This window comes from Schistocerca serialis, chromosome 7 (assembly GCF_023864345.2).
Source record: "Schistocerca serialis cubense isolate TAMUIC-IGC-003099 chromosome 7, iqSchSeri2.2, whole genome shotgun sequence".
Taxonomy (NCBI): Eukaryota; Metazoa; Arthropoda; class Insecta; order Orthoptera; family Acrididae; genus Schistocerca; species Schistocerca serialis.
In genome coordinates, this window is record NC_064644.1 from 552,948,829 (window position 1) to 552,970,740 (window position 21,912).

The following is a 21,912-nucleotide window of genomic DNA, read 5'->3' on the forward strand; positions in this document are numbered from 1 at the left end:
CTTACATCTCGGTCCCGTTGTTCTCCCATTCGTGGAAACAACTAAGTTTCTAGGGCTCACGTTGGACAGGAAATTGTGTTGGTCTCCGCATGTCTCTTATTTGGCGGCCCGTTGTACATGTTCCCTTAATGTCCTCAGAGTTCTTGGCGGTTCATCTTGGGGAGCGGATCGCACTGTCCTGCTTTGCTTGTATCGGTCCATAGTCCAATCGAAGCTGGATTATGGGAGCTTCGTCTACTCGTCCGCTCGGCCATCCCTCTTACGCCGGCTCAACTCCATCCACCATCGGGGGATACGTCTTGCAACCAGAGCCTTCTACACTAGTCCTGTCGAGAGTCTTTATGCTGAAGCTGCCGAGTTACCATTGACCTACCGGCGCGACGTACTGCTGTGTCGGTATGCCTGCTGGCTGTTGTCTATGCCCGACCACCCCGCTTACCAATCCTTCTTCGCCGATTCTCTCGACCGTCAGTACGGGTTGTATGTGTCTGCCCTGCTGCCCCCCGGAGTCCGCTTCCGTCGCCTGCTTCGACAATTGGATTTTGCCCTCCCTACCACCTTCAGAGAGGGTGAGAGCCCGACACCGCCTTGGCTCCAGGCTCCGGTTCATATTTATCTCGACCTCAGCTCACTCCCGAAGGAGGGTACTCCGGCTGCAGTGTATTGCTCACGGTTTGTCGAACTTCGTGCTCGACTTGCCGGTCACACCTTTATTTACACCGATGGCTCCAAAACTGACGATGGTGTTGGCTGTGCCTTTGTCGTCAGGGCCGCCACCTTTAAATACCGGCTCCTCGACCAATGTTCCAGCTTTACGGCCGAGCTTTTTGCTCTCCATCAGGCCGTTCAGTATGCCCGCCGCCACCGCCATTCATCGTATGTACTCTGCTCTGCCTCACTCAGTGCTCTTCAGAGCCTTGGAGCTCCCTATCCGGTCCATCCCTTGATTCAACGGATACAGCAGTCCCTCCATTCTTTCGCTGCTAATGGTTCTCCTGTCAGCTTTCTGTGGGTTCCTGGACATGTAGGAGTGCCTGGGAATGAGGCTGCGGATGCTGCAGCCAAGGCTGCAGTCCTCCTGCCTCGGCCAGCCTCCCATTGTGTCCCGTTCGTGGGGATGTATGTAAGAGGCTTGTGTCGTTGTGGTGGGATGCTTGGTCATCCCTCCAAGGAAACAAGCTCCGGGCAGTAAAACCGCTCCCAACTGCTTGGACAACCTCCTCCCGACCATCTCGGCGAGAGGAGGTCCTTCTGACCAGGTTGCGGATTGGGCATTGCCGGTTTAGCCACCGCTACCTGCTCTCCGGTGACCCAGCCCTACAGTGCCCTTGTGGTCAGGCATTAACAGTGCGCCATGTGTTATTGTCGTGTCCCTGTTTTAGTCAATTTCGTGTTGTCCTGTCCCTGCCATCTACTTTACCAGATGTTTTAGCTGATGACACTCGAGCAGCTGCTCGTATTCTGCGTTTTATAACTTTAACTGGCTTGTCCAAAGACATCTAACCTTTTTACTTATTTTATCTGCATCTTTGTCAGGTCCTTCTGGTGTCCCCCCCCCCATCCCCTTGAGTTTTACTAGATTCCATGTGCTCTAACAACAGCGACTGGGCGCTAATGACCTCAGCAGTTGAGCGCCCTTAAACCCCACAAAAAAAAAGAATCCCTCGGCCGGCTCAAAAATATACATTCTTTAAAACGTCCCCCCAGTTCCGCCATCCTACGTCAATTCTCTCTAGCTGCTCAATCTGTATTTCACCTCAATATAACCGCCGCCTATTCTCACAACCAACTGAGAATTAGACAGATTATCAACCTTAGTTAGATCTGTCCACTTCTAAATCCTACTTAGCTAAATTCAAATGGCTTAGTTTTCACTCATCATTTGTTTCAAAACAAACCTTGTGAATGCACTTGCCTAACGGAATATCCATGCTTTTATTCCGCCACATTATCCGCATTTCTCCCTATAATCTGTTATGAACCGATAATCCACGCACAGTAACCATGCCAGTTGTGAAGTAGAGAAAAAGTAATCTCTAAACAATGGCCAGATGTGGGGTGACAATTGGGTTCCTCAAAAACATCCCCATTTGGTTACAAATCCTGTTCATTCTGCCGAACACTTTATCCTCAGCATGTGTTTTACCACCCTAACAGCCACCTCTCCCATCATCTACATCTGACCAAGTCATCCTATACCATACAGTTTTCTTGCTCACATTGCCCAGTCGTTTTCCACCTGTATTATTCATGCTGACCCGTGCAGCCACAGCAGTTCTAATGTTGCTGTCGCTTCCCACTTTCAGTATACACGCTGTCTTCTATGAACAGATGCAAACACACCAATTACAACACAAGATATGCAAACAATGGTCAATGGTCACCAAAACCCCCGACCCTTTGCTCCTTCCCCTGACGTCTCCCCATTTCTCATGGCTGCTTAGCCTTTCCCTTCGATTATTATCTACAGTCTAGATTCTAGATTGTAGCGTGCTTTTTCCTAGTGGTGCCAGTTTTCTTCCCTTTTTTCTCCAATGTGATACCTGCACTCAGTTTTCGTGTCAGCCGTGCGGTTAAAGGCGCTGCAGTCTGGAACCGCAAGACCGCTACGGTCGCAGGTTCGAATCCTGCCTCGGGCATGGATGTTTGTGATGTCCTTAGGTTAGTTAGGTTTAACTAGTTCTAAGTTCTAGGGGACTAATGACCTCAGCAGTTGAGTCCCATAGTGCTCAGAGCCATTTTTTTCGTGTCAGGTACCACAGGTTATCCCAGGTATTCATTTTTTCCATAAATTATTAAACCTTATGTTATATCTAGTAGTAATGCTTTACTCTCTAGCGAAAGCAGCAACATAATTAATTGTAGTGGTTTTCTCTAGTCGCCTGATGAGTAATATGTGGTCCATTTTAAGACAAAGTTTCTAAGTAACTAGTAGCTGTAACCATCTCCTTCACTATAGCCCACCAGTCACATTTTTTTACTCCATACTAAATTATATTATCTCAGTAGTTCCTATAACTTGAAGAACACGTCCCAGACAGAAAAGGAATATAAACTTAAGACGAATTGTAACTAGTTCGACAATTTTTGGATGTGCACTGGCTTGTACCTTAGAGTATACTTCCCACGCTTGTTCTTGTCTTCTTCTATCTCGTAGTTCGTAATATGCTCCCTAACGTAGTGAACATCTTGTACCAAACCCATAAATTTCATAACCAGCATGTCCTTCACACGTTCCATGTCCTTAATCCATCGATGAAGTTGCTGATCAGTCGTGTGATTAACCTGAGACACACAGAAAACAGTCAAAATTACTTGCACAATATTCACAAGCATACATTCACAACTCACACTACACGCTAAGGTGACGAAATTCATGGGGTACCTCCTAATGCCGTGTCGGACCTCCTTTTGCCGGGCTTACTACAGCGTCTCGTCGTGACATGGACTCAGCACGTCGTTGAAAGTCCCCTGCAGAAATGTTGAGCCACGCTGCGTCCACAGCCGTCCGTAATTGGGAACGTGTTGCCAGTGCAGGATTTTGTGGCCGAACTGACCTGTCAATTACGTCTCACAAATGGTCGATGGGATTCATGTTGGGTGATCTAGATGGCCATGTCATGTCATTCACCGCAGCTGCCCAGAATTTTCTTGAAACTAGTCGCGAACCACTGTGGTTCTATGACACGGCGCATTGTCATCCATAAAAATTCCACCGTTGTTTTGGAGCATGAAGTCAGTGAATGGCCGCAAATGGCCTCCAAATAGCTGAACATAACGATCTCTCGTCGGCGATCGTTTCAGTTAGACCCGAGGAGCCAGTCTATTCGTAGTAAAGACAGCCCACACCATTGTGGAGCATCCACCACCTTGCACAGTGCCTCGTTAGCAACCCGGGTCCATGGATCCGTGGGGTCCGCGCCACACTCGAACCCAACCGTCAGCTTTTACCAACTCAAATCGGGACTCATCTGACATGGCCACGGTTTTCCAGTCGTCCAAGGCCCAACCCTTAGGACACGAGAGCAGGAGAGGCGGCTAGGGCGATGTCGTGCTGTTAGCAAAGGCACTCGCGCCAGCCGTCCGCTGCCACAGCCGATTTACGTCACATTTCACCGAATTGTCCGAACGGATAAGTTCGTCACGCATCCCACATTCACTTTTGTGGTTATTTCAGGCAGTGCTGTTTTTCAGTTAGCAATGACAACCCTACACATACGCTGTTGCTCTCAGTCGATATGTGTCCATGGTGAGAGGTACCGATTTAAAACTGGTATTCTCGGCAAACTGTTTACACTGTGGGTCTAGGAATACTGAGTTCCTCAACGATTACCGAAATGGTATGTCTCATGCATCTGTTAATCTCTCTATATATACTGTTGTTCTACATTTCATGAACAATTTACCAAACCAGAAATTAAGAGAAAATATATATTCGTATAATACGAGAAACAGGAAACACATTGATGTACCTTTTCAACGTTTAACTAAGTCTTTAAAAAGCTATCATGTAATAGGTTCCAAATGTAGGAATAAATTTACTCTTTGTAAATTCGATTGTCCTATTGAAAAGATCAAGCTAAAACTGTATGAGCGGCTGGTCGAGCGTCCTTTTTATTCCCTTGATTGCAATCAAAAACAAATAATATCATAAACTTTGGCTGCTCCCGATATACTGTATTAATTATTTCATTAGCAGTTCTCGTTACCTATTTGTTAGTAGCTAGTAATAATATTAATTATTTCATTAGCAGTTCTAGTTACCTATTTGTTAGTAGCTAGTAATAAGCATTAATCTCTTTTTCTCATCACAGTTGCAAAGGGCAGTTATTATAATGTGATGTAATATTTCTTTGTATATAATATGTTTTCCTGTCTTGGTATTCTGTATTCTGACCTTTTCCTGTATTTTGTACTGGTACATTGATTTGGTTGTACTACCTCACTTTATATATTGTATCTCCTGTCTATTGACTATTTATAAAACTATTGTAATATTGTACTTATAACTCCCGCATTTCACTTTCTTTATACTTTGTAATTTGACGTTGTCTATTGCTTCTGTAAGCATAACGACAATAAAATCTTACTACTACTACTACTACTACTACTACTACTATTATCTCCAGTTACCATTCCGCGTTCAAAGCCTGTTAGTTCCCATCGTACAGCCATAATCATGTAGGACACATTTTGACATGAATCACCTGAATACAAAAGACAGCTGCGCCAATGCGCTGCCCATTTATACCTCTTGTACGCGACACTACCGCCATCTGTATATGTGTATATCGCTGTCCCATGACCTGTCACCTCAGTGTAAGTACCGCTGCTACGTGCTGTTGAAATTGTTGCCGACGTTTGACTCTACATTCAAATTTGTACACGCTTTGCAACCAGTTTCAAAATTTGGCTTCTTATATCAAAGGGACTGAAGTATCCTAAGAAAATGAAAAGTTTTAATTAAAAAATATGGCGAGAAATGAGCGAAATTGACGGTATCAGAGAACATCACTTATTTGTACAATTCGACTCGAACTCGGTTCGTGTCAGCAAAGTTTCTAATGTCACAATAAATTTTGCTACCCAGAGCATCTAGCGCACCTATGATAAGTCTGAGATTGACCCAGTTCTTACCTGGGCGCTATACTGCCTGTATGTTTCATAATGAAAGGAGGAGTGACATATCAATGGAACGAAAAGATGCACTGATAAAATTTATGCAGCCTCAAGGCCCAGCACACCTATTTTATTGGCCCGAAAGACTGTTTGCTTGTTGGATAACGGAACAACACCTCATTTTTCACGCTCTCTTTTTTCTTAAGTATCACCATCTGAGCTGACGGCATTAATTCCCAGAAAATGAACTGCAGAAACTGGCTCAAAATTTCGAACAAATATTAACTACAGTGTTCAGAGTGTAAATCCAAAACCGATATTACTTTTGGCTTGCTACATACGTTAGATACTCCTGGAGATTTGAGAATCGGACGTAAGGCACTTAGCAAATGGCTCTGTAAGCGAACAGGTACCATCATAACGCTATGGAACCTTAGTTAAGAAACCAAATTACAGGCTTGGTAACTTGGCGATGGGGTTGCCGATTCATGTTCTTCAACATTAGTAACAGTATCACCATGGACCAACACACTACACTGGCACATTACTTGTAGTATAAAAATAAAAACCGCTTGTAATGGAACATGGACAGCAGGTCGCTGCAACGTAGCCTGTCGCCGCGGTACACTCCGACAAATCTGCCCGTCGTTCTCAGGTAATGTTGGCGCACAGTGGAAAACTGAACTTCATTTTCTGGGTGCTGGAAAAATGTTCTTTTGAATCATAACGAGTCTGAAATCGTTTAAGAGAAACTAGATTTTCTAAAAGCAAAGTGAATGTAAACTATTTTTGTAATTTTTACGAAAACTGAGTTTTAACTGATTCTGTAAAAGTTTGGAAGGCAATGCATGACTGGTATTTTGTATTGGATCACCTTATGTTGCTAACCAGTTGTGTCCGAAATTTCATGTTTATCCTGCCTCTGATCGACAAGATATACGAAGCCAAAGGTAAAGCTTTATTCGCAGCGCAATGTTTCCGGCTGCTTTGCTTCAATTTATGTAGCATTGTTAGCTCATGTTGAAAATTAAGCCATTGTTTTGGAGGAGTTTAAAACGCGTTGTTTCTAATGAGACTGGTTTCGCAACTCTAACAGAAATTGGTATTTGTAAACGAAGTGTCGAATATGCACTATTTTCACCTTTTCACAAAATTCATCCCCTTTTCGACGAATTTGTATATTATTGGAAAATAGCAGGGGGAATGAAACTTTGTATTCCACATCCTTGCTCTACCGAGCTATTCTAAGTTTTATGTTCAGCATGTGTTTACAAGAACCCAAAATTTATATTTTTTCTTGACGCAATTTTGGCGTCCAACTTTGATTCAGATTATCTAGCACTCGTATCCCGCGTTGGATAATCAAATACACTTTGTTTGTCAGCAAAAAATGTGGTTTTTATAATGATCCCAGTTTGGAGAGTTTTATAGAACTTAGTTCTTTGCACAATGAGATCCAAAACACGGCATTTTTGTCCTTTTTACAAAATCTTAAATTCTGCTCCTTATATATTTGAGAACCTTGTGTTGCTAAGTTACCACACGCCAAGTTTCACGTTCATCATGCCTTTAGTCCCTTAGATATAAGAGGCCAAACGTGGAAGCTTTTCGGGTTCCGATTCCTTCGGGTGATTTTGCCTAAACAGTTCTGGCAGAATAAGATTCGTAAAATGTTTTTCGTTATTATTCTTAACAGAACTAAAACAGTTGTATAAGACGGCTAAAATATTGACCGAGATGTAACAGCTCAAAGTCGCCAGATGTTCACGCTTGCTCTGCGGAGAATCGTACATGGAGTCAAACAAGTGACTACATCTCGGCCAGCATTGCTTCGACGAACGTTAAACCTTACCAATGTTCACTGGGGAGTCGTACCAATGTTCCCATTAAATTTAGAGGAGACACTAGATGGTCGACCAGAGAGGCCTAGGTGAGCTGACGTGGAATAACCCATAATAACAACCGAAAGAGCCTATAGCGCCAACACTAAGATACCTATACCCTTGAACGACGTGTAGCTCTTCTGGAATAAATGGACTCTGAAATTTTAACTATGTTGGTGTAAACTGGAAAGACATACGCAGTTAGGAGTGCTCTGTCGTTGAAGATTAATAAACTCAGTGAAGGGCATCGCCCCTTATTTCTGGGGATCCTCGTCGTGAATTTTTCTAATATTGTCTGGTTGTTAAACAGAGGTGCGTTGGTTGCGGCCAGTAGCCACACAGTTTCCCCATTTTTACCAGGTGTAATCTGTTTGTCAGTTTGTAAGAGGTCCATGAATAAGGAATTCATTGCTAGCGCACTCGAGCAGATGTAATTTCGATGGAATGCTCACGCGCTGCCTGCGATATGTGTGCTACAATAGAATCGCAGACCAGAGAGCATTGTCGGCAGCAGTAGGAGTAGTAGCTCGCAATCGGGCGGTTGGGCCGGTCGTGCCTGAGCGATGTAGTATAAGGTAAAAGCAGCCGCGCGCATATGTAATTTGTAACAGCAGATTTGTACTATTGTTATATCAAGTGCCACGTAAATTTTTTTTTTAAATCTTTCAATAATCTTTCTTATAAAGATAACTTTTGATAATCATTCATCTGAATTTAAAGATTTTACTAATTTCTCCTATCTGTGGTCATCCCTATTATCATAAAGAAAAATCAGTTATTTCCTTTTATACATAACAAATATATTGGCCAGCATTACACTGGGCTGCGCCAGAAAAACTTCTTATAGGAGCAGATATATACACTTTATCCGGCGACATAATTGAGGTAAGAATTTTCAGTTTATTCATAATAACTTTTGGGCCATGAAGCAGCATTGCTGACTTCCATATTTACCAGTTTAGATTCACAGTCAGTTAATTATTGAAACGTTATATGTGAGCCACAATTTCATTGAGAGGTTAGTCACATTTTTATTCCGAGGTTACAGAAGGAATTTAAACTGTTGGGAGGTTACACCAAATGTGAATGTTATATTTATTTTTTCTGTTGGGAGGTTACAGGTTGTCTACCCTGGAATGATAGGATTGCCTTCACATTAAATGGACTGTATTATTATAAGAATAATAGTGGCGCACCGTATACAGCTCGAAGCTACTTACAAGTACACATTTAACAGTAGAGATTTTTTGGCTCTTGTAGATAGGTGATTCTACCTTTTAATCAGAAACAAAATATACGTGACAATATTTTTTCTACAGACATGACAGTTAAAGTCAAAAATGTGAAACAAATATCGATCCTATGAAGTCAAAATACCACTGTATTTTGTTCAGAGGACTCGCCTGAGGGGTTGGTTATACACCTTTTACTGTATCGTGTTTCAGCCAGTAGATGTTTTATAAATAATTCCTCTGTTCTGTTCTTACTTATCTTTCTCTGTATGAACCTGATGCTGGAAACATGTAAGTGTCATATAGTGACCACTTATGGAATGATATCCTAAAATATAATTTGATAAACTATTTCGTAGTGTTTGCTGAAATACCTTATTTAAATACCATTTTTTAATTACATGCATTATTTATATTTTTCAGAGGGCCATCTTCAAATGCTTGGGGCCAGATTATTCAGTGACCAAACGATTCCATCTACATTTGTGCTCCTTCACTAACCACTCTCTTCATTGGCAAGAACATATCTTTAACAATATCAAGGTCCGTTTACCTTAACTTCTACAAAATTTCAGTGAATGAATTTAATGAGACTTTTATGGTCAATAGATAACCAAAATATGTTAGCAGATAACCAAAACATGTTGGCCTGACACAGAATAAAATTTTTTTAAGTGGCTGGTGTGATTAATGACGTTTCTTATTCACATCATATCGCCAATAGTTGCTCGTAAAATGTATAAATGTTTTTATAGGACCAAATATAAGCATCTACATCTACATGGATACTCTACAAATCACATGTAAGTGCCTGGCAGAGGGTTCATCGAACCACCTTCCAATTCTCTATTATTCCAATCTCGTATAGCGCGTGGAAGAATGAACACCTATATCTTTCCGTACGAGCTCTGATTTCCCTTATTTTATTGTGGTGATCGTTCCTCCCTATGTAGGTCGGTGCCAACAAAATATTTTCGCATTCGAAGGAGAAAGTTGGTGATTGGAATTTCGTGAGAAACGCCTTTCTTTTAATGATTTCCAGCCCAAATCCTGTATCATTTCTGTGACACTCTCTCCCATACTTTGTGATAATACATGCTGCCTTGCTTTGAACTTTTTCGATGTACTGCGTCAGTCCTATCTGGTAAGGATCCCACACCGTGCAGCAGTATTCTAAAAGAGGACGGACAAGGCAGTCTCCTTAGTAGGTCTGTTACGTTTTCTAAGGGTCCTGCCAATAAAACGCAGCCTTTGGAATGCCTTCCTCACAACATTTTCTATGTGTTCTTTCCAGTTTAAGTTGTTCGTAATTGTAATACCTAGGTATTTAGTTGAATTTACGGATTTTAGATTAGACTGATTTATCGTGTAACAGCAGTTTAACGAGTTCCTTTCAGCACTCATGTGGAAGACCTCACACTTTTCGCACCATTCAGATATTTTTTTCTTCTAAATCGTTTTGCAGTTTGTTTTGATCTTCTGATAACTTTATTAGTCGATAAACGACAGCGTCATCTGCAAACAACCGAAGACGGTTGCTCAGATTGTCTCCCAAATCGTTTATACAGGTAAGGAACAGCAAAGGGCCTATAACACTACCTCGGGGAACGCCTGAAATCACTTCTGTTTTACTCGATGACGTCCCGTCTTTTACTACGAACTGTGACCTCTCTGACAGGAAATCGCAAATCCAGTCACATAACTGAGACGATATTCCATAAGCACGCAATTTCACTACTAGCCGCACATCACTGTTAAAATGTGCCTTCTTGTCATGATAGAATTTTCACTCGAAATTTGGAATTGTTTGCATTTTTCAGTGTCGCTTAGCTGGAGGGTTGTTCCTTTGCAGAGCTCCCTCTATCAAGATGGTTCATTTCAACTAGCGACCGTTTATTAGGACCTTTCTTGTAAAACATTTATTGCACTCCTTTACAACTGTACTTTTTGTTGCGCATAAATCAACATATATCAGAGCAAAATACATCTCTGATTGCAAATACAATTGTGAAAGAAAGCCGTAAGAGCGCAAAGCAACCAAGGAGAATCGCAGAAAACTCTTTTGGAAGCAACAGTTATAAAAAGTTTTAAATGGCGTAAAAGTTCCAGCCCAAAAATTACAGATAGGGGAATCACTGTTGAACCGCTTGAATTTGTGTGTTACAATTCTTTGAAACACACAGCAGATGATAGTTCATGACCCAACCTGAAATTTTTTTGGTTATTTCTAATTTATAATGTAAAAATGGCCAGCTGTGGCAGGGCGAAGTTAATATCGAGTGTTGATTTGAGGTTGTTTCCATAGGTGCATGCACACCATCTTGTAGATTCATTTTCTTTAAATTTACATCTCCGTGCATATTCCTGGTAAATAATAACAAGTGGTACAGATGTTTTTTAAAGTAAAAACAAAAACTGTTTCTGTGTGTTATGGATGAATTTGGAGAAATTACAGAAATGGAGTCAACAAATTACAGTAAAGTAGAATCTCATGTTGATGGTAGAATTACAGCTCCAACAATATAAGACATTCGAGGAAGGACTCAAAGAAAACTGTAAATTCGTCGTAACGTCTTTTTTCCTTAATATTTTTACACCAAATTTTATCACCTTCTCCACTGACCACAATGCACTTCTTAAAAAAGGTCCTTCAATTTTTCAAAACAGATTTTAAATTCACTTATCAGAATGTTCTTTGTGTTTTCCAGTGAATACTGTTTTACCTCCTCCAAAGTGGCAAAACGCTTTCCTTTCATGTCCCTTTGAGTCTGGAGAACGAGAAGAAATCACAGGGGCTAGATCCACTGAATAAGGGGGTGGGGAGGGGGGAGGTAGAGTGATGGAAGAACCAGTAGCCTGTGCGCCAAAGATCTGCCGTTTTCTTCGGGATATTATCCCTAAATCTTTTCAAAACCTCCAATTAGAACTCCCGGTTGACAGTTTGACCCAGGGAAACGAACTCTGTGTGCACTACGTCTGCAATTGGCGAAGTAAATGAGCATTGCCTTGATGTTTGACTTCACTTGGCGGACTTTTTTGGGATGAGGAGAGCCACTCATCTTCCACTGGCTCGATTGCTGCTTTCATGAGCAGTAATCAGCTTGGAAAAATATTCAGGGTCCTCTTTAAGCTGACTGCGAAGCTCAAGACATGCCTCAAGTCGATGCTCCCTTTGCTCGTCTGTGAGAAGCCGAGGAACTGCAACCCTTCTCATATGCAAATCGTAGCATAAAATCCTCTGAATTGAACTGCATGAATTCCAGACTTGTCTCATAGTTGATCAATGGTTCAGCGACGGTCGTTACGAACGAGGGCATTTCTTTTGTCGACGTTTCCATCTTTTTTTTAAGTTGAGGGGCTCCTGAATTGGGTTGGTCTTCAATTGACATTTTTCCATTTTTAAAACGTGAAAACCGCTTTTAGATTGTGGTTTTACTTTGGGCAGCATTCCATAAGTAGTCTTAAGCATTACTGTAAGTTCCATGGTCGATTTCCCAACAGGAAACAAAATTTCACAACAGCGCATTACTCTCGACAATCTGCCATCACATTTTCGCCGAAATGGAAAAAGTTGTCATAGTAAAAAAAAAAACTCTTACAGGCTAACTGATGCAGTCACAGCGACAGAACGTCGCACGCTGACTCAAGTGGCGCGACCGTAACAGACACCTGGTTGAACAATGGGTTCCCCCACTCTCCCTCCCCACCGCAGCCCCATTACAGTTACTTTTCGGTCCCCCCTCGTACATAGGAACTCTGTTGAAACCAAACCAGAATCCCAGTCACAGACCACGGCTAGTGCTTCTCAAATGCTTGGAGGCTCAAATCCCCTGACCAAATTATTACAAAGACTTGCATCTCTAATAGACACTAAGTCCAAATCATTAGCCCAAGAGCAATCTGCCAAGGTCGATGCTAATTTAAGACTATCAGACTGCTCAAATAAACAATCATTTTAAAAATATTTCACCCGAAATTTCAGAAATGAAATGAATTTAAAAAACTGCATAAGAGGTAACTAAGAAATTATCATCTGATGTTCGTTCACTTAAAACGGCTCAGCCTGAAATTGAGCAAACCATTAAGTCATTAATTTAAAAGCTTATGAGATTGAGTATCAACCAAGATAAAAAGTTGCAGGAATGATTTAATGCTGAAGAGAAAAGATTTTCCAACAGTTTTTCGAAGTTGATTGATGATAAAGACATAGAGGTTACCGAAAAGTTGGTAAAGAATACCATCCCAACGACCGGGAGAGCGGTGTGCTGACCCTACGCCCCTTCTCTCCGCATCCTCCACTGCGGATGACACGGTGTTCGGATGGTCCCGGTAGGCTGCTCGTGGCCTGACCACGGAGTGCTTTTTTACCGAAAAGTTAGATAATGAACTAAAATTCCTAGTACAAATAGTTCATGTGCATGTGGTGTCCGAACACTGTACTGGTTGATGGAAATTTAATCTTGACTCTAATCAAATAAAAATGTAACTAGGGATCTCTGTGAGCTATGAGCTAATGTTACTGCACAAATATGTAAAGAAATGTCACCAGTCAGAAGCAGTGTCCTTAAAACACTGTGCTTCATTACTAGAACACATGACAGATATATGGTCACAAGTCTGTATGGTGAGGTGCATAGGCACAATATAGAACAGTTTTGTCCACCTACCAAGCCTTGAGCTTGAACCATGGGGCGAAATCTACGTTTTCGTCAGTATCAATCGAGGAAATACTGTTAAACCACTGACCATTTAAGGTTTTCTCTCCAGCAACGAAAACCACACACCTGATCTGATTTATAAAACATTTGTAGGTGTTTTCCAAAAAACATGGACAAATTAACAGAAAATTTTAGTTCGGCACCACCTACATTCAGGGTGAAGCCGCCCTCTGGGCAACTGAAAATGCACAAAAATGTGCTCCATGCAAACAACTTGCACAGGTGCTCTTAATAAAATATTGATTAGCTTGCATCCAAGAATGACTACAAAAGGAAGATTTTAATTCTGTTCAATTTAACAGCAAGCAGCTCCGCATGATACAATATTCTGAGTGATTCGCAAACAAAACACAATACTGGGATGGACCTTTTTTGCATGGGGACATCTAAAGAATACTGAAATCAAAATTACCACTCAGTATTTACGACAAATTCATTCATGACTATGACTCGAAACCCAAACTATATCGCTTCCTATAAATATTACATTCAAAAGACCTCATACAGGAAGACGCTAAGAGTAATGATGGCAATAGTGGTGTGCATTCTCCACATTCCAGCACCCAAGTGAAAAACCACAGCTAAAACGCTGATGACGTGGCAATGGCACACCATCACAAGGCAGATCTGTATGTCAAGACAGACGGATCAAGACAGGCAGCAAAATAAACAGAATTCGTCACTTTTTAACACCAGACGATGAAACAGTAACAAGTTTAGTCTTAGGTACGATCTGAAACGAAACGAATCATCAAAATCAGTGGTAAAGTTAGTTCAAGAATCAGTGGCACCAAAAATTTATGAATCACCACCGGCCGAAGTGGCCGTGCGGTTAAAGGCGCTGCAGTCTGGAACCGCAAGACCGCTACGGTCGCAGGTTCGAATCCTGCCTCGGGCATGGATGTTTGTTATGTCCTTAGGTTAGTTAGGTTTAACTAGTTTTAAGTTCTAGGGGACTACTGACCTCAGCAGTTGAGTCCCATAGTGCTCAGAGCCATTTTTTTATGAATCACCCGCCACTTAACATAAATGCTTCAACTCCAGGCCACAGGAAAAACCTGAACCATACACCCGTCTCCAAACTGGCAGCAACAACAACAGAATCATATGGTACACATTGTGAAGTGCCTCTCTGTACCTATTAGCGTATCAAACTAAACTCACTGATGCCAGTCATGGTCTGGTGTGGGGTCACTAAATCAAATCAAACAGTTTCCATGCTACGTTATGTGATGGCATAGATATGAGAGGTGGCTTCTGTTATGATTTTGATTTATGTAAATAACAGGACGAAGAAATTGTTCAGCCTTTACCAACAATCATCGATAGGTGCACAGGCTATTACATACCTGTCCAACGTGTCAAAAGACAATCCCTTTAAATCAGTCTAATAAAATAGAGTTACACCCAATTTTACCCATAAAAACACACGATATCTTATCAGTTGACATATCAGGACTGTTGCCCTAAGGTAGGGGAGGTATCTTGTTGCTCCTTGTAATCTTCTCTCGATGCATTTTAGATAGTATGTGACTATCACCATTAAGAGCCACTCTAGTAATAAAAAGGTTGGTGAGCAATTATATACCTAGGTTTGGGAAGACAGAGGTGATTTTGCATGAAAGTGTGTCAAATCTCACATGTGAACCATGTAAATCATTTATACAGGAACAGGGGGTTCGACAGACGTTACTTTCAAAATTTCATCTCTAATCAAATCTCACTGAGTGGGTTTTTACAGAACGTAACTGCTTAATCAGGATGTATGCAGAAAATGAACAACCTAAATGGGTAGAATTTTTACTAGCTCTCTTTGAACTAATTGTTAAAATTTATCTCACACCTGAGATCATGCTTGGAGAATGAGAAAGAAATTGACTGGACTCCCATCCTCATATATCGAATAATGATGGAACTTGTGAAGAAAAGATTAGGCAAACTCTTGTTACATTGACAGATTGTCATATATATGAATGTTAGCCTGTGACAAGAAACGCATACAGTGACATTGTGTGCGTAATAAAATATTATTTTGCGCCCACCCAAAGCCACTGTTACTTCAAAATAAACGTAAGAAGTCATAACACCTGTGCCCTGAGCCCTACAATATAATTACGATTCATCACAAGCCAAGTTATCCTAGAGTATCCAGAATCTGACAAAATATCAGGCTTGTCCTACGCATAAAAGGCAATGTCCTGATTGACTCATGGACTGACTCATCACGCCCAGCCCAAACCGCTTAGGGTAGAAACTTGAAATTTGGAGAAGGTGTGGATCACATACTGTAGGTGTCGTTTAAGAAGGGATTTGTCGAAATTCCAATCCTTGTGGGGTGATATAGAGGATGAAGTGTTTTTTTTTTTAAATGTCGCTATTAAGGCAATTTTGAAGGTAGACCTTTGAAAATTGGTATTTGGTTTCTCAGTCAGGAATAAAGAAATCCATGATTCAGCATTTTTGGAAATGTAATCCTGTGGTGGTAAAATAGTGGGTGAAAACTTTTTTATAAATGTGTCATTACTAAAGAACTACTATAGTATTTTTAAAGTTACATCTATGAACACTGGTATTTGACTTCTCAGTGACATATAAGAAAATTGTGTGTTTCTGTGTTTATAGAAATTGGGCCCCTTTGGTGGTGAAATAGGCCATCAGATCTTTTATGAAAATAATTTATTATGAAAGCATTATAAGGCTAAATCTGTTGTGTTGTTGTGGTCTTCAGTCCAACTGTGCAAGCCTCTTCATCTCCAAGTACCTACTGCAACCTACATCCTTCTGAATCTGCTTACTGTATTCATCTATTGGTCTCCCTCTACGATTTTTACCTCCATGTTTCCCTTCAGTACTAAATTGGTGATCTCTTGATGCCTCAGAATGTGTCCTACCAACCGATCACTTCTTCTAGCCAGGTGGTACCACAAATCTATGAAAATTAAAATTTGGCTTCTCAGTTAGAAATAAAAAAAAACGTGTTTCATTCTTTTTGGAAGCTAACCCCTAAGGAGATGAAATAGAGGGTGAAATATTTTATGAAAATACTTCTATACATGTGGTGTGCGTACTGTAAGACCTTCAGAACACACACCATCAGATTATTTGACTGGTCGCTCTAAGGAAGTAGGCGAGTGTCAGCAATATGTCTTGTGGTGTTATTGTGGCGTGTTTATCTTCTGCCGTTAAGTCAGACGATAGAAATTCCACTTGCACGCTTAGAGTAGCAGATTGACGGTGACCAACTTTAGACAGAACTTGATTAATTTTCACACACATTTATTAAAATAATTACTTAACTTGATTCTGGATGCTATTTACAACTGACAATCTGAAGTTCCTTTGGTATTGGTACATTAATCTCATTCTCACATATCTCTGATACTTGACAAAGTGTCTATACATTTCTCTTCATGGCTATGTACAGGCTTATTAGGCGCAGACTGAAACTTAACTACAGACTAATGTCGACTAATGTCGACTAATGCAGACTAATGCAGACTGACTAATCGGAGGTATGTACACGCGTTATAATACCTCGAGCGTTCAGGTATCACTGCGCGAGTCAGATCCGCGAGGAAAAGGTTCTACATTAGCAGCAATCTCATTGGCTGCGTTACATATTAATGCGGATCGGCGGAAGCAGAATTTGGTCCATCTCTAAGACAGCGCCATCTCGTAGTGCGGAGACGGACGAGCGCTGCGCCTATGCTGTTGTGCTTAGCGGGGCGCGCTCTATTGGGAAAGTTGTGTACGCGCTGACTATGCGGAACTATGTACACTACACTGCGAAAGCATTTTTACTGTAAATCTTTGAAAATTGGTATTTGGCTTCTGGATTTGAGATAAAGAAATACGTGTTTCACTATTTTTGGAAACTCAACCCCTAAGAGGGTGAGATATGGTCAAACTGATTCAGTGACTCGTCACCCAGCCCAAACCGATAAGAATGTAAAGTTGGAATTTGGAGAGGGTGTGGATCTTATACTGTATGCATTGTTAAAGAAAGAATTGTCCGAAATTCCACTTCTAATGGGGTGAAATAGGGGATGAAAAGCTTTTTGAAAGTATGTCGCTGTTAAAGAAACTTTGATCCTAGAACTGAAAACCTGATATTAAACTTGTCAGGCAGAAAATAAAAAAATACGTGTTTGATCATTTTTGGACATTCAACCACTTATGCAGTGAACTAGTGGGTGAAAACTTTTTTAAGAAATTAATAATTACTAAGGAACTACTGAAATTTTTCAAGGATACGTCTATGATAGCTGGTATTTGAGTTCTCAGTTACAAATGAAAAAATACATGTTTCAGTGTTTCTTGAAATTCAACCTATGTTGTTGTTGTTGTGGTCTTCAGTCCTGAGACTGGTTTGATGCAGCTCTCCATGCTACTCTATCCTGTGCAAGCTTCTTCATCTCCCAGTACCTACTGCAACCTACATCCTTCTAAATCTGCTTAGTGTATTGATCTCTTGGTCTCCCTCTACGATTTTTACCCTCCACGCTGCCCTCCAATGCTAAATTTGTGATCCCTTGATGCCTCAAAACATGTCCTACCAACCGATCCCTTCTTCTAGTCAAGTTGTGCCACAAACTTCTCTTCTCCCTAATCCTATTCAATACCTCCTCATTAGTTACGTGATCTACCCACCTTATCTTCAGCATTCTTCTGTAGCACCACATTTCGCAAGCTTCTATTCTCTTCTTGTCCAAACTGGTTATCGCCCATGTTTCACTTCCATACATGGCTACACTCCACACAAATACTTTCAGAAACGACTTCCTGACACTTAAATCTATACTCGATGTTAATGGAGAGCAATAGCAGATGAATATTTTTAAAAATGTATTTCATAACCTTAAAAAATTTTGAAGCTAAATTTATGATAACTGGTATTTCACTTCTCAGTTATAAATAAAGAAATATTTGTTAGAGAATGACAGTTGCTATGGAAATATCTCCACAGGAATGTAAAAGGCACAATTAACAAAAACTTTGGTCTCCAACTACCAGAATCACGTTTTGGTCAGAAGATCATTCAGAAAGCACCAAGGTGTTGGAATTTGAGAACAACATAAATATTCTATAAATAAAAACAAAACAAAACCTCTGCAAAGCATACAGTCAATGCGAGTGAAGCAGTGAGTGCTAAGATAAAGATATGAAGAATTATGTTCAATGGCCATATGACCTTCGACCTGCTTTTACTTTTCCCTATCATTTTTACTTCATATACGTTTAAATCTTTATCTTGCAGTTTATGTAATGAACTATCATCTTGAGACACGAATGTGTGAACATTGTCTTAAAGTAAGATTAGATTAGATTAGATTAATACTAGTTCCATGGATCATGAATACGATATTTCATAATGATGTGGAACGAGTCAAATTTTCCAATACATGACATAATTAGGTTAATTTAACAACATACTTAAGTTAATATAACAACTTTATTTTTTTTTATTTTTTTAAATATTTTTTTCTTTTTTTTCCTTAATTTATATCTAAAAATTCCTCTATGGAGTAGAAGGAGTTGTCATTCAGAAATTCTTTTAATTTCTTCTTAAATACTTGTTGGTTATCTGTCAGACTTTTGATACTATTTGGTAAGTGACCAAAGACTTTAGTGCCAGTATAATTCACCCCTTTCTGTGCCAAAGTTAGATTTAATCTTGAATAGTGAAGATCATCCTTTCTCCTAGTATTGTAGTTATGCACACTGCTATTACTTTTGAATTGGGTTTGGTTGTTAATAACAAATTTCATAAGAGAATATATATACTGAGAAGCTACTGTGAATATCCCTAGATCCTTAAATAAATGTCTGCAGGATGATCTTGGGTGGACTCCAGCTATTATTCTGATTACACGCTTTTGTGCAATAAATACTTTATTCCTCAGTGATGAATTACCCCAAAATATGATGCCATATGAAAGCAATGAGTGAAAATAGGCGTAGTAAGCTAATTTACTAAGATGTTTATCACCAACATTTGCAATGACCCTTATTGCATAAGTAGCTGAACTCAAACGTTTCAGCAGATCATCAATGTGTTTCTTCCAATTTAATCTCTCATCAATGGACACACCTAAAAATTTGGAATATTCTACCTTAGCTATATGCTTCTGATTAAGGTCTATATTTATTAATGGCATCATACCATTCACTGTACGGAACTGTATGTACTGTGTCTTATCAAAATTCAGTGAGAGTCCGTTTACAAGGAACCACTTAGTAATTTTCTGAAAGACAGTATTGACAATTTCCTCAGTTAATTCTTGTTTGTCAGGCGTGATTACTATACTTGTATCATCAGCAAAGAGAACTAACTTTGCCTCTTCATGAATATAGAATGGCAAGTCATTAATATATAATAAGAACAACAAAGGACCCAAGACTGACCCTTGTGGAACCCCATTCTTGATAGTTCCCCAGTTTGAGGAATGTGCTGATCTTTGCATGTTACGAGAACTACTTATTTCAACTTTCTGCACTCTTCCAGTTAGGTACGAATTAAACCATTTGTGCACTGTCCCACTCATGCCACAATACTTGAGCTTGTCTAGCAGAATTTCATGATTTACACAATCAAAAGCCTTTGAGAGATCACAAAAAATCCCAATGGGTGATGTTCGGTTATTCAGATCATTCAAAATTTGACTGGTGAAAGCATATATGGCATTTTCTGCTGAAAAACCTTTCTGGAAACCAAACTGACATTTTGTTAGTACTTCATTTTTACAGATATGTGAAGCTACTCTTGAATACATTACTTTCTCAAAAATTTTGGATAAAGCTGTTAGAAGGGAGATTGGATGGTAATTGTTGACATCAGATCTATCCCCCTTTTTATGCAAAGGTATAACAATAGCATATTTCAGTCTATCAGGGAAAATGTCCTGTTCCAGAGAGCTATTACACAGGTGGCTGAGAATCTTACTTATCTGTTGAGAACAAGCTTTTAGTATTTTGCTGGAAATGCCATCAATTCCATATGAGTTTTTGCTTTTAAGCAAGTTTATTATTTTCCTAATTTCAGAGGGAGAAGTGGGTGAGATTTCAATTGTATCAAATTGCATAGGTATGGCCTCTTCCATTAACAGCCTAGCATCTTCTAATGAACACCTGGATCCTACTATATCCACAACATTTAGAAAATGATTATTAAAAATATTTTCAACTTCTGACTTTTTGTTCGTAAAGTTTTCATTCAATTTGATGGTAATACTGTCTTCCTCTGCTCTTGGTTGACCTGTTTCTCTTTTAATAATATTCCAAATTGTTTTAATTTTATTATTAGAGTTGCTGATTTCAGACATGATACACATACTCCTGGATTTTTTAATAACTTTTCTTAATATAACACAGTAGTTTTTATAATTTTTGATAGTTTCCGGGTCACTACTCTTTCTTACTGTCAGATACATTTCCCTTTTCCAGTTACAAGATATTTTTATACCCTTAGTAAGCCATGGTTTGTTACAAGGTTTCTTACGAGTATATTTAACTATTTTCTTGGGGAAGCAGTTTTCAAATGCATTTACAAAAATGTCATGAAATAAATTATATTTTAAATTGGCATCAGGTTCATGGTACACCTCATCCCAGTCTATCTGCTGTAGGCTTTCCCTGAAATTTGCAATTGTTAAATCGTTGACTGAACGTACTACTTTGGAGGACTGTTTAGTATTGCTGAATGGAGCTATGTCATATATTGTAACTAGCTGTGCACCATGATCAGAAAGACCATTCTCAACAGGCTGAGCATTTATCTGGTTAAACTTATCTTGGTCTATAAAGAAGTTATCTATCAGTGAGCTGCTATCCTTTACCACCCGAGTAGGAAAATCAATAACGGGTGTCAAATTGAAAGAACCGAGTAATACTTCAAGGTCATTTTTCCTATTACCCTCTTTCAGAGAATCTACATTGAAGTCCCCACAAATAATAATTTGCTTCCCCCTGTCTGACAGATAGCACAACAAGGAGTCCAAATTTTTCAGAAATAGATGAAAATTTCCTGATGGGGACCTATATACAGTTACAATTATAAATGTGCCTTTATTTAATTTAAGCTCATAGACACATGCTTCTATATGTTTCTCTACACAAAACTTTTTTGTTTCTATACTTTTTGCACAAAGATAACTTTTGACATACATGGCAACTCCTCCTTTCTCCATATTTTCTCTCATTACATGTGCAGAGAGCTTATATCCACTTACATTTACCTTATCCATATCAGTAACAATGTGATGCTCAGACAGGCATAGTACATCTATTTCATTCTCAGCTCCTAAATCTTCTAAACAAACCAGAAGCTCATCTACTTTATTCTTTAAACTCCCAATATTTTGATGAAATATACTTACATTATTTTTAATTATACTTTTCTGAGAACCTTTCCTTATTCTAATATTTGCAGTACTCTCCTGTCTGAGTTTCTCATTGTGCTTA

General features: G+C 39.7%; 1 protein-coding gene across 1 annotated transcript in view; it reads right to left on the reverse strand.

Annotated features, from left to right (window-relative positions):
* The window catches only part of LOC126413243 (uncharacterized), a 161,767-nt gene that overhangs the window by 32,724 nt on the left and 107,131 nt on the right, over nucleotides 1–21,912 (reverse strand). Inside the window, exon 6 of the mRNA XM_050083143.1 lies at nucleotides 3,110–3,285. Within this exon, the coding sequence (XP_049939100.1) occupies nucleotides 3,110–3,285 (176 nt within the window). The remainder of the gene's footprint in view (nucleotides 1–3,109; nucleotides 3,286–21,912) is intronic.